This window comes from Eptatretus burgeri, chromosome 16 (genome assembly GCF_056783735.1).
Source record: "Eptatretus burgeri isolate ZD-2024b chromosome 16, Ebu_testis_v1, whole genome shotgun sequence".
Classification (NCBI taxonomy): Eukaryota; Metazoa; Chordata; class Myxini; order Myxiniformes; family Myxinidae; genus Eptatretus; species Eptatretus burgeri.
This window is the reverse complement of record NC_140976.1, coordinates 14,532,407-14,546,619: the sequence shown is the minus strand read 5'-3', so window position 1 is coordinate 14,546,619 and position 14,213 is coordinate 14,532,407. Positions and strand designations below refer to the sequence as shown.

Sequence of the window (14,213 nt, the reverse complement as noted above, 5' to 3'; positions counted from 1 at the left end):
TGAACAAACTACTACTAATAATAATACTGATACTGATACTGATACTGTTACTGCTGACATGGACATCGACTCAAAAAGGACTCGAAAACACTGTTGGGTTCCCCTTTTATGAGCAGCATTTTTATATACCAATTCCCAAAACCGCTGGGAACACGTCTTTATATGGCAGTTGTAAGCTAGAAACACGTTCATTTATTTTTTTTTGTCGACCGGAAGACGTCATTGGAATACGTCTACATACGTCGATGTGTGTTGGGACTACGTAAAGAATTGGTTCAAAGCACGTCAAACATAAGTTAGAAATAAGTTTCGCGTAAAAAAGAGATTACCACGACGTGTTTCGACTTATGAGTAGCTTATAAGTAGCCTTCGTGGACGTGTGTAAGCGTCCACATATCATGTGTAAAACTTATCCCCATCACATGCAGAACGTGTGTCATACGCCGAGTACGTCGTAAAATTTTGAACATGTTTAAAATTTCTTGACGTACTCTACTTACTACGACGTATGATAGCGTACTTTAGCGTTGTACTCACGTATACCAAACTTACTCATACCGTATTTGACGTGCCCCAACGTTTTAGACACATTTTTCTTAGGTCAGCATACGCTGGCAAGATCGCCAAGGTGTGACCGCGATGTTGACACTTCCATTTCTACGGCAGTTATGATTCGAATCGTTGTGCGTCAGCCTTATAATAGGCTACGTCACGACATCGTCGGCGATGCGTGCAACGCGCTATGCCTAAGTTAGACTATCGTTGGGCATCGGTTGTGTAGGCCAACAACAGGTTCAGCATTCGTTGGTATAAGTTTTCTATAACACAACGAAACGTTCTGTGTCCGTTACCAATGCGTTATACATAAGACCAAGTCGCTATGAATACGTCCGAATCTTTAAAAAAAAACATCAAAAGTTCAACGTAAGCCAGCGTTTTACATACATTTTAATAGGTTGCCATCGCTGGCTAAAACGTCAAGGTGTGACCGGGCCTTTAAAAGCAAATGTCCGAATATATTTTAAAATTCGTGATAGACTAAAAAAACAAACAACAACAACAAAAACAACTTCAGATATTTCGTCACGTGCCTTCACGGAGCCAAGGAGAGAAAAAAAATGTGCCTTGACTGAGAAAATAAGTTTCGGGTTCGGGTTTCGGGTACGCTAAACATTACCTCGACGTGTTTCGACTTATGAGTAACTGACAAGGAACTTGTGTCGACGTGTGTGAACGATCGCATATCGTGCCTACAACTTATTCCCAGCGTAGCGGAATGTGTGAGCCATACGGCGAGTACGTCGTAAAATTTTCAGCATGCTTGAAATTTCACGACGTACGAGACGTACCACGAAATATGACAGCATACTTCATCGTTTTTCAGCGTGCTCTTAACGTATACACAACTTACCCATACCGTATTCGACGTGTGCCAGCGTTTTAGACACATTTTTCATAGGTCGGCATATGGTGGCTAAATCGTCAAGGTATGACTGCGTGGTTGACACTTCCAATTCTCAGGCGGTTATGGTTTAAATCGGCGTGCGGCAGGTTTTTAACAGGCTACGCCACGAGTTCGTCGGCGATACGTGTAGCGTGCTATGCCTAAGTTAAACTATTGTTGGGCATAGGTTGTGAATGCCGACAACAGGCTAAGCATTCGTTGGTATAAGTTATCTATAAGACAACAAAACGTTCTGTGCCCGTTACTAATATGTTATGCATACGACCAACACTTTATGAATACGACCAAAACTTAAAAAAAAAATCAAAATTTCAGCGTACGCCAACGTTTTACATACATTTTTATACGTTGCCATTGCTGGCTAAATCGTCAAGGTGTGACAGCGCCTTAAGTGAATCTCTCTGTGACCTCAACATCCTCACCACAAACAGGTACAGACAGGATAGCAGCATCCAAGATGTCATTGAAAGCCTGGATCTTAGTTTTGACACAGGAAACCCATAATTCCAGCGGCTTAGACTCCTCATTCAGCACCTCGAGGGCCCCCAAAAGGATATCCAGAGTCTCCGCAAAGATGACTGCATCATCTGTGAAATCCAGGTCAGAGATCTTGACATTCCCAAACGTTGCACCGCAGCTTGATCTCTCCGACATCCTCCACAGCATCCAGTCCATACAAGTGCTGAAGAGTATCCAGTCCGTACAAAGAAGAAGAGTCCCTGACAAACTCCAGTTACAACTGCAAATAAGTCCAAGGTGGTATCACCACATCTCACTTATTTGTTTTGGTGACTCAGTACACATCAGGGGGGGAGGTGACTCGGTACACATCTCACAGCACAGAGTATAGTTCAGACATCAGATTGATCAGTTTTGGTGGCGCCCCACGAATACCAAGAATCCTCCAGAGGGCATCCCGATTCACTGAATAGAACGCTTTCCAGAGATCAACATCGGCTGCAAGCAGCCCGTCAAAACTCTCGTCTGCATTCGGTGAGGACCCGAAGGGCAAAGATACGGTCAATCGTTGACCTCTTTGGTGTGTAGCCTGTGCTCTGGACACTGGTACTCAAGCAGATGGTGGCGAACCCTTTCAATAATTATCTGAGCAAAGACCTTTCCCGACACTGAGGGCAGCGTCACCCCTCATTAGTTGTTGCAGTCCTGGCAATCACCCTTCCCTTTCCAGAGAGGGACAACAAGTCCCCTCTTCCAGTCAGTTGGAATGATGCCTGTGTTCCAGGCAGAGCACAGAACTGCATGCAATGACATGAGTGCAGCATTTCCACCAGCCTTGAGAAGTTCAGCATGGATGCCACAGATCCTTGGAGCTTTGCCCCGTTTCAACTGGCTCACCGCAGCCTGTGTTTCCACAAACGAAGGTAGATCACAGTTGATTGGAGGGTCAGCAACAGGGATAGTAACACCCTTGACATCCAACTTGACAGCTGCTGGATCAGCCTGGTACAGCAGCTCAAAGTAACTGGCCCAGCAGGCCTTCACTTCAGACTCCTCTGTCAAGAGCCCACCATACTCTGCTCTAACTGCAGTGCACTGAGGGACGGGCTTGGACAAACGCAATGCACAAATTCCCCTGTAAGCAGGAAGAGAATCACTTGACCACAGGTGATGCTCTACCCCTCACAGATTCCTCGCACATAGGCCTTTTTGTCCACCATTAGTGCACGTACAGTTTTACGCTTCAGCTCCCTGGACAGCTTAGCTCTGCATTCAGCCTGGCCCTGTGACTCTGGTCAATGGTATCCAGTGTCCCTTAGGAGACAAAATTCTTCCCCAGCCGACAGTGAGTTCCAAGACATCCACCGGAAACATAAAGGACGGTGCTCTTGAAGGCACTCCACAACTCTTCAGGATCCCACAAAGCACCCAGACCCCCCAAATCTCCACTCAGCCTGTTCTAAAGCTCCTCAGCTACCCTCTCATCCTTGAACTTGCCAACATCCAGCCTTGGCTGGGATGGTACCATTCTCCTGGATTTAAGCTGTAACTTCAGAGTTGTGACAACAAACCTGTGGTCAGTATTGAGGAACTAAGCACTCTGGTAGACCCTGCAGTTCTGGATCATCTTCCAGCGACCATCAATGAGCACATGGTCATTATCCTTTGCCACACCACCAGCGTTGGAATACCAAGTCCAGTGATGAGCCTGTGGGTGCTGAAACCATGAACCACCCACCCCAACTCCATGACTTCTTACAAAGTCAAGGAACTTAGTACAATTCTGGTTCACAGTTCCAGACCCATGAGGACCAACACACGTCTCATAACCATTCCTATCAACTCTAGTCGATGCATTGAAATCCCCCAAGACTAGAAGTGTATCTCGCCTGGGGCAATGATCAACCACAGACTCGAGCGTGGCATAGAATGCATCCTTCACGGTGAGATCACTCGCCTCAGTCGGAGCATAAACAGAGACCAGGGAAATGACACCCAAGGAGTGACAAATCCTCAGTCTCATAATGCGCTCATTAACCGGTGTTAGCTCAATTATCATTGGAGTCAGCTTATTGGACACAGCTACAGGAACTCCTTGGGCATGGTAACAATCAGAGCGACCAGACCAATCGTAAGTGAAACCACCCGCTATGATCTCGCTGCAATCCGGTCTCCGGATCTCAGAGAGTGCTGCAATACCGATCTCCATACATTGGGGCTCAGATGATAACAGAGACAGGTGATCATTCTCTCTTCGGGATCGGACATTCCAGGCACTCACCCGAATGGACCGCCTCAGGTTAACCGAAGGAGACAGCCGTCTGGTGGACACCTCAGCACCACCCCGACACACACGACAACAATCTGACCCTGGAAGATTACTCCATGGCTTCCCTCCTATCATCAAAGATTGGGGCTCCCGAAGGCTTTGCTCCAATCCCGTCATCCGATCAGCTGCCCTGTGAAGGGAAGCTGCACAGGAGATACTCCCACGGAGTGGGTTTTCAGATTTCTTTTTGCTTTTGGTATGTTTTGTGGGATGAAGTGTTTTACGGTGGCCAGAGTGCAAATCCTGCCACCAACCTCCGAATATGAAGTAACGCAACTGCAGGACGTCCTCAGACACAATTGGGCACAAGATATGGATGGCTGTTGACACACAAGGAGCTCCTCCGCCCTTTGTGCAAGGAAAGGAGATGGTAAAGGACCAAGACCACCAACCTGTCTGTGATGGCAAAGTGATCAGCCCATTAACTCAGCTTCATCGATGGACCTTCCAATGTTCTTGAAGGCTTTTGTTTCCACAGCATCAAGCTGAGCAGGGTGTTTGGCAGGGGCAGCAGCCCAGTGGGGAGAGCAGTAGTCCATCAAGCTGTGGATGATTTTTTCCTCCAGCAATTTAAACAAGAGGTGCATTACCATGTGATGCTATCCCCCATTAACCCTATATGCCTGGTTTTGGCTTTATGGTCGGGTTGGTTGGCTTGCAATCCTAGGATCCTGAGTTCAAATCCCTCTTGGCTGTTGAATTAATATCAGGTGGGGTTAACTCTGCCTGTCATCCGTCCGAGGTCGGCAAAATGAGTGCGTGCTTGCTGGTATCCTGTGTCAGAGTGGCGACCCATCCAGGATTGTACCCAGTAACCAACAAGACTGCTTAGGCAGCACGAACGCTCTGCACAGAGTCTGATCCCAATGGATGGATGGATGGATTAACCTCATGCCACTCATCCCTCTCAGTTGCAGGGTTCCTGCCTTTCCTCCCATCTCCACTTCCTCCCTCTTGTCCTATTCATTCATTCCCTTGCTTCTTGCGTCCCTTCTGTTGCCATGCCATCACTTTGCTCTCTCTTTTTTTTTTTTTCCAAAAAACAAAAGCCGAAACAAACGTCAAGTGTTGAAGCCATTGCTGTCTCTTGTATAAGTTATGATCTTCGCTCCAGACCAAACCTGACATTTTCTTGTTGCAGGTTCAATTCCTGCCTTCAGTGTTGAACCAGAAGCTTTTGCTGTGTCTCCATCACAAGGTGATATTTCCCTTCCTTTTTCATAATCTTTGCAGCAATTCATTACTCAGTACGCATCATGTCATATTCTTGAACTTTTGCGCTGCAGTTCACATTATTGTGAAAGAAGAATCACTTGATGTTTTTTTGTGAAAATATCACAGGTACTTCACAACATGCAGATGGTAAGCGCAAACGACACGTACATGCTGCACAAAAATGAGCATTTCATCATCATCTGCAACTGAAATTGATTGTCAAATGCAAAATGGATGTATGTGCATGTTGTCTTTTTGAGGTTGGGGTGGAGTGGTGGAGGGGTATAAGTCGGTATATATTGTAACGATTGCTGGAATCGGACCAGTTTCCTGATCCTAATTCTGACGTTGCGATGCAGTAAAAGGCGTGTTATCTGGCATCCATGGCACTTTGCCCCTGCCGGTTAATCAAATTTGCCGGTTATCTAAATGTTACATATAATGGTATGAAAGAGCAACTTATTAAACTTTTGCTGTGAAAAATAGATTAACTAGATGGGCACTTGGTAGAGCACATACCTCCGCCACGTAATGCCTGATCCACGAAAACATATCGAGCACATTACATTTTTGAGATATCATGCTATATATCGGTTTTTAGCCCGATATCTCAATGGCGAAGAATCACTTTAAAAATTCTAGTAGTCCGATCTGGATGCAGATCTTCACTAATCAATTCGTCCTTGTCATACACCGAACCTGTCCACAAAATTTCATCTGGATCCATCCACAACTTTTTGATATATCCTGCATACAAACAAACAAACAAACAAACCAGAAGACGACGTCATGCAGAGCACGATACTTGCAAAATCCATAAAACGAATTTGACTTCATAAATAATTAGCTCGTTTAATTCAGTGACCTGAAATATAAATCCTCTTCAAATTTCAAGTCAATCGGATTAAAATTGAGGATTTTAGAAATCTCACCGAAGTTGCTGACCTTTGGCCTATGTTGACCTGTTGACCTCAAAAAACAATGGGCTTCTTCCTTATGACAAAGTCTACCATGTGGTGAAGTTTTGTGAAGATCGGTTTAAAATTGTGACCTGTAGGTTGCAGACAGACAGAATAACAAAATCGACTAACCAATATACTTGAAAAATCTTCGATTTTGCAAGTAACAAACAGACAGAAAGGGGTGAAAACATCACCTCCTTCACCTTCGGTGGGGAGAGGTAAAAAAAAAAATAACATGATTACAATACAGAAAAGCCTGGTATTGGCTTAATGGTTTGGGTGGCTGGCTTAGGATCTTAGGGTTCCGAGTTCAAGCCCCTGTTGGCTGCTGAATTAACATCAGGTGGGGTTGACTCAGCCTGTCATCCTCCCGAGGTCGGTGAAATGAGTACCAGTGAACTGATAATGGGGGTATTGTATCAATGGCACCCCCATACTCAGTAGCATTGGTGATATACCGTTGAGCATAGTTAGTTGTAAGCATAAAATCATGTCAACACAATCAGTGGAAGTATAAAAAAACAAAATATAACAATACAGAATCAAGTTATCAAGGTGTGGGTGAAACTCCTTCCTTGTATTACAAAAATCTGTATTCTTGTAAAGATCCAAATAGGTTTCCATATGTTCGTCGTCTGAAAAGCATGCCGTGATTATAGATACTTGAGGTGCTATTCCGATATGCTGATTTGTTGCTTAACCCAGCTCATCTCGATGGGGTACAATGCTCACGCATCATGAACACGATTTTGTGAATTACTCCCATGGTGGTTTTCTTTCTTTCTTTCTTTATTTAAATAAGGATTTTTTTGTGGAAGTTAGCAAAAGCTTGCAAACGTGTTACCGTGATCAGATGTTCCCCAGGCAGGAGAACGTCTGTCTATGTTGGTAAATATGGAAATATCGTCCATTGCTGAATTTTTTTCCCCCTTTCGCTCCTATGTGAACTTCACGGAAAATACCGAAGTGCCATCTTTACATTGCATGAAGTATAGACGTGATTCTGTTGCACACAAATACAAAACCTGATAATGTCTGCTGGCCACGATGAAGTTTGTGGCCACATCGACACAAGACCAATAAAGCTTAACAAGGAACTTTGATGCTGGAAGCCACTTTGGCCCATCATGTCTGTGCTACACCAACACCACATTAAATAAACCCACAGGCTCTCGACTCTATTTCATTAGGGGAAGGGGTGGGGATGAGAAAAGTGTGGCAGGCACAGGGACGAGATTGTTACAAATGTAAATATAATCAATATTTTAAAACTCATTTGTTTATTACGACTTGCAACTTTCCTTTGTACACATAGGAATGATGTGGGTATACTGGCCCTTGAAAACACAAGGGGTAGTGAATGCTCTGCTTTTGCACCACAAACAGAGTGAGGGCGATTCAGGTTAACCGCTCCAGTACATGACGCATGACACTCCCACCCCCTTAAAACTCTTGTATTAAAAGTCCTGGAAACGTAGGTGGTATTCAGTATTAACTTATTTTATGACAAAATGCTGGACTGTACTGTTCTAACCAACTGAAAATAATCTTCCCAGTAATGGATGTTAAGGTGAAAAACAAACAAACAATTCTTCCCCAAATATCACTTTTATTTGCATCGTTTTTTTTTTTGTTAGTTTGGACAGAATCACCTCAAAAATGCATATTTTGATATAAATTTTTCAAAATAGTCCCAGATACTCCTGGTAAGGAGTCGTTTTGCTTGTTACTTTCCTTTTTTTCAAAAGTTCTGCAGTTTCACCCATGTAAAGATATTTACCAATGAATTATGCAAAACAATAACGTACCTCCAGTGCCAAAAGAAAGTCTACACCCCCCTTTCAAAATTTTCATCTTTTGTTGCTTTATATCCAGGAATTAAATTGCATTAAATTTGACTTTTTCCACAATTATTTACACATCGTAACACAACTTCCAAGTGAAAAACAAATTCTACAAATTTCAGAAAATTAATTAAAAATACAAAACAAGAATATCTTGGTTGGATAAGTGTCCACCCCTCCTTATAATAGCAATTGTAAATTAGCTCAGGTGAAACCAATCACCTTAAAAATCACACACAAAGTTAATTGGCCTCCACCTGTGTTAAATTGCAGTGATTCTGATTATTTCAGAATAAAATCAGCTGTTCCTGTAGGTTTCCTTTGCTGGGTAGTGCATTTCACAGCAAAGCCTCAAACATGAGCACAAAGGAGCTTTCAAAAGACTTGTGGGATAAAGTTGTGGAAAGGCACAGATAAGGGGATGGGTATAAAAATATTTCATACGCCTTGAATATCCCTTGGAGCACAGTCAAGACAATCATTAAGAAGTGGAGAGCGTATAGTACCACCAAGACCCTGTCTAGATCAGGCTGTCCCTCCAAACTGGATGACCAAGTAAGGAGGAGACAGATCCGAGATGCCATTGGCAACTTCGAAAGGGCTACAGGCCTTTATGGCAAAGACTGGTCACTGTGTGCATGTGACAATAATATCCCAAGCACTCCACAAGTCTGGCCTGTATGGGAGGGTGGCAAGAAGGAAGCCATTACTCAAAAAAGCCCACCTTGAGTCCCGTTTGTGGTATGCAAAAAAAATCACTCCGGAGATTCTGAAGCCACGTGGCAAAACGTTTTGCCTTGAGTGGCCCAATCAGAACCCGACCTAAATCCAATCAAAAATCTGTGGGATGAGTTGAAATTCAAACCCTTTCTCGAATGGAAAATTCAAACCCTAAGAAAAAGCATTCATACCCTTTGCCTAATTAATCCTAAAGCACTTCAGGAGCATGCTATTTGTTTGAAAGGTTACACAATATGTGTAATAAGTGTCAGCTGTGTATAATCAGTGGTTTAACTGAAAAATTAAGCTCCCCCACTTATTCTAAGGAGTTTTAAGGTGCAACTCACTTGATCAACCACCAAGGCAAACATATTGTTGCGGATTCGCGCCCGCCGGCGTGCGAACGGCCACGTAACTCGAATCGCGGCACATCGCCCACCGGACGGACAATCCCGTCGTGACCCTCTCGGACTAACGCCGGGAACTAGTCACGGGTGGGCCTTTCGGCCTCACCACGATCGTGCCAATCGGCCCCCCGCGTGGGATAGGGTTGCTCGCCAAATTCGACCTACCGAAGTACCCACACGGAGGGTAGACCGGGCGATCGCACCTCGCCGCAGGTCGACTTCGGACACGGGCCACTTTAAGCGACCCGTTCCGTACTATCGGGATAACCGAGCGGTGTTATCGTCAACCTGGACGGTTCGATTAATTATCGGGCGTTTTAGCCCACGACCAACCCTTTACGTGAAGTAAGATGGAGATTCAATTAGAGAAAAGACGAAGCGAAACGGGAGGAACAGTTCAACATAAAGCACATTTATTTCGCGATGGCACACGGAAAGCACACATATACAATTATACACCAAAAGCAAATGTAAAAGAAGAAGAAACACACAATAATGCACAAAAAGCAAATGTAAAAGCAAAACACAATGCAGATCTACCACCGACTACCGAGCACACGGCAACACTTAAACAGTTTTACTTCACAGACGGCGCCGACAACACATATACTCAAAGCAAAAGAAAAAGATACCACCCTCCACGATGAGGGGGGTAGACGGGCCTGGGGCCGAGACCGCGTCGAGCCTACCCGTCTGATGAGCCGCAAAATGGCGGTGGCGCCCCGACTCCGCGGGCCTCGCTGGGACTGCCTGGTATGGGGTGGGAACGGGGCCCCCTTCTCGCACTATCTCAGCGCGGGGGGAAACAGGAGGGGGTTGTTGATGCTCGGGGGGGGGGGATGAGGATATCTCGCTGGTTCGGGTCCCGCGACGAGCGTCTCCACCGCGACCTCGGTCGCGTTATCGGCCTCCCCTCTCCGCAGCTCCCCGACTCTGACACGAGCGCCCCCTTGACTGCCTTCGCCGCCGCCACCTCTCCAACTCTCCACAGCTCCGTCCAACTGCTTTCTCCGACTCTTCTCTTCACTGGCTCTTCCCAACTCAACTCGACTCACTCCACTTGACTCTTTGGCGAGCGAACGCGGCCCTTTATAGCCCCCATGGCCTCGCTCCTTCACCTTCGACCCTTTACCTCTGGCTGGCTCCCCATTGGACAGAGGAAAAGTGGGCGTGAATGCTTTTTGATCCATGAATCTGCATATAGCGATATTACTCCGACGCACCTGGAGGCGGGGCCAAATCGCCCCATGCTCGCTGATAGGACGGAACAGAAGTGGGCGTGAGTCGTTTTTGAACCGATTTCTTCGGAAAGGCTGGTGTTTCTGCACCCGCTGCTCGGTGCGCGCCCTGCACGAGTCCAGTATCGGTGCCCACAAGCGGCGCGGGAATGATGGTGATGCGATGGTTGCGAGGGCGAGTTGTGACGGTAAAGGTCGTGGCTGTTGTTGTGAAGCGGCGTTGCGGTTGGTGGTTGTTGTGTGATGGCTGTTGAGACGTGGTTGGTGGTGGTAGTAATGGGTTGTTGTGTGATGGCTGTTGAGACGTGGTTGGTGGTGGTAGTAATGGCGGCTGGTCCAAAATAAAGATAGTAAAAGAAAAACGGCTATCTAGAGGGGTCGCAGCCCGAATGAATGACATTTATTCCCTCTAAACAACGGGTTTGGGCCTAACTACACATATACTTACAGAGATATCTCACCTAAGGGACCTGAATGGTGGTTTGCGAATTTCGTCAACCACAACACTATAATTGACTTATTTAATATAGATAGATTGCAATTGCTTTGTGGGTTTTTTTTCTCTCTCTTTTTCTTCATGGAAAATATGTTTTGTGGAGTTATTTCGCTTTTCAGCCTTCTTGCTGCAGTGCAATATTTCATCACATTTGATTATTTTTATTTTTCTTCTGAGATATAACATTTGAGATATTTTTGTTGTGTTCATTGACAGTCATTAAATTTCCCAAAATAGTGGAGTGTTAGTTTGCTTATATTTCAAGCAGAGTGTAAGTTTGCTATACAACAATAACATAATTATTGTGTAAGGTTGCTTTTCCTTTTTAAAGTAATGTGCTGTCATTGCATTCTTGTCATGGTCTCCCACAGCGACACCAGTGGAACCCTCACAACAGCATTTGTTTTGCATGGAGTGCAACGAGAAATTCCACGATGCTGTAGATCTTCAGCTTCACAAGAAGACTCATCACGAAGACTCCCACGGCAAGCTGCACAAATGTACTTACTGTCTCTATCACACCTATGATGGTGCAAAACTGCAAGTGCATGAAAAGGTTCATTCAGCTGAACTTCCTCGCAAGTGCTCACTCTGTGAAAAGGCTTTCACAAAACAATCGGGTCTAAAAAGACACATGATTTTGCATACTAGAATACAGCAATACGAGGCTTCAAGCTGCTTAAAGTCCACAAACCCATATGAATGCTGTGATTGTAAGAAAGTATTTCCTTTTGTGTCAAACTTAAACATACACAAACGAAGTCACACAGGTGAGAAGCCTCATCATTGCTTTGTTTGTAAGAAAGCATTTGCTTATATTCGTACTTTAAAAAGACACGAGCGTATTCATAAAGGCGAGAAGCCTTTTGGGTGCTCTGTTTGTAAGAAAGCATTTGCTTATAATTATACTTTAAAGGTACATGAGCGAATTCATAGGGGTGAAAAGCCTTTTGACTGCTCCATTTGCAAGAAGGCATTTTCTTCATATAATAATTTTAAGGCACATGAACGAACTCATACTGGTGAGAAGAGGTCAAATTAATTGGGATGGAGAACGAGTCATCATAAATGCTCAAGACCAAGGACACTGCACTAATGCCTGAAGAAAATGGCGGGATTGAGCCAATCGGACAAATGCAGGTTTTGTCGGAGAGAAACAGAAAGTGCCAGCCACCTCCTTTCGGGATGTAAAAAAACTCATGTCGGAACAGCTGTACACAGAAAGACATAATCCACTGGCACATCTATAAACATTTCAACATCATGGAAACACAAACCAAATCCGATCATTGAAAATGAACAAATAATGCTCATGTATGACAAGGTGATCCCATCAAGTGTGGGCATTGCAAACAAAGCATTGCATCCAGACATGGTGCTCAAACACAAAAAGGAAAAGTTGGCATTGTTGATCAAGATTTCAGTTCCCAATGACTTTGGACTAAATGCCACAGAAATCAGGAAAATTACCAAATACCAGGATCTGAAAAATGAGGTCGAGGACTTGGAAATTGAAGAAAACTGAAATTGTAGCAGTGATAGTCATAGCTACAGGAATGATAAAGAAAACCATTACCGAGAACTTAAAAATCATTCTGGGGAATATCACTACAAACGAGCTACAAGTGGAGGCTGTCAGTGGTTCAGTGAAGATTTTGAAAAGAGCCCTTGAAACGAGGCTCTGAGAACGAAGTTTCACAGTTTGGTTCATGAATTGTAATCCTTTATCAAAAAGGAGGTAGAGAGTTTGAATTCTGGTAGAACTTCCTTCCACCTCCTGAAACCCTCAAACTGAGATAACAATAATTTCAAATGCTCAATTTGAAAGAAAATATTCACTTATCGTGAAAGTTTAAAGAGGCTTAAGCAAACTCACATAGGAAAAAAGAGAGCTACCAAATCTGTCAGAAACAAATGCACCAAACGATTACGAAGGAATAACTATGTAGAACAAGGCTTATCCTGAAAATTTTTCTCTTCCCAATAAATAAAATCAAAGCTGTTAATCAACTTAGCTGTACCAGTTCCAATACAGTTGTGGAACAGTAAACTGACCACAAGCGGAAATAAACATCCAAGATACCAAAACAAGGAAACTCTTCACTAACTACAAAATATTCTGGAAAAAACCAGTGCATGTTGATGATGTACCTGCTGAGATGAGGATGAGGGTGCAGCCTGCTGGAGCTCAACCAAGTGCACATAACGATGACATAACCAATTTGTGCACAAGCTCAAAGACAACAAGCCAGAAAAGGTACCTCTAACTCACATTGTAAAAACATTCCAAGAACATGTGTAAGTAGAAGATGTTCTTTGTAATTGAATACAGCCCTAATGATTGCAAAGTTGACAAAAGAAAAGTACAGAACAAAATATCAACTAGGGAGTTCATAGAACACCTTACCCCACACAGTTTATGAGAAAAAGGACATGGTGGGCTCTGCAAGTGGCAAATTTGATTGGTTGAGGTGATGTAAAATGCCGTATTATTTTGTCACCTGTCCTGTTAAGCAGAAGGGTTTTGAAAGTGAAATTTGTATGAAATTGCAATTTGTGTTCGACAGTGTTAATGTATATAACTCCATTGAAATAAAATAAAGATTTTAGAAGTTGTGGGAGAAAAAAACCTTTTTTTTCGGAGGTTTACTGCCGTTGATGCAGCACCTTTTACACCACCTTATTTAACACGTTACATTAGTTCATCGTGCCTGTTGTTTCTGTTGTTTCTGTCCTTTATGACATCCTTAAAAGGAGGAAGTTTCTTGTTTGGAAAGATTTTTTTTAATATTGTTTGACTGCCAGACAGTTTACCCTCCTTCCTCTACTCCTCTCTGCACATGTGTGATCAGAACAAGATTCCATACAATTTGCCAAATTCAGAGCCAAAGTACTATTAAATTACAGGTTCGTGTTCCGATTCTTGTTAAAAATCTAACATTGAATTGAAATTAAGTTGTTTTTCCATCATAAAATAATGTTTGTAGACAGTCAGACAGACAGAAAGACAAAGTGAACCAGTTGCTTAATACTGCTTTTCACTTCGCTTGTGTGGAGTAACAAATATCCAATGACAAT

The 14,213-nt window shown here is 43.7% G+C and overlaps 1 protein-coding gene across 13 annotated transcripts in view; it reads left to right on the top strand.

Annotated features, from left to right (window-relative positions):
- The window catches only part of LOC147010564 (uncharacterized), a 48,068-nt gene extending 35,846 nt beyond the window's left edge, over positions 1-12,222 (top strand). For 10 of the 13 annotated variants that reach the window (XM_085859877.1, XM_085859887.1, XM_085859885.1 and 7 more), the window contains 2 exons: positions 5,395-5,451; positions 11,507-12,222. In XM_085859877.1, the coding sequence (XP_085716003.1) occupies positions 5,395-5,451; positions 11,507-12,177 (728 nt within the window). In that variant the 3' untranslated portion in view covers positions 12,178-12,222. Of the gene's footprint in view, positions 1-5,394; positions 5,452-11,506 lie in introns of those variants that run through there. The other 3 variants (XM_085859889.1, XR_015052461.1, XM_085859888.1) reach the window with 3 other exon arrangements.
- Positions 12,223-14,213: the final 1,991 nt, after the last annotated feature.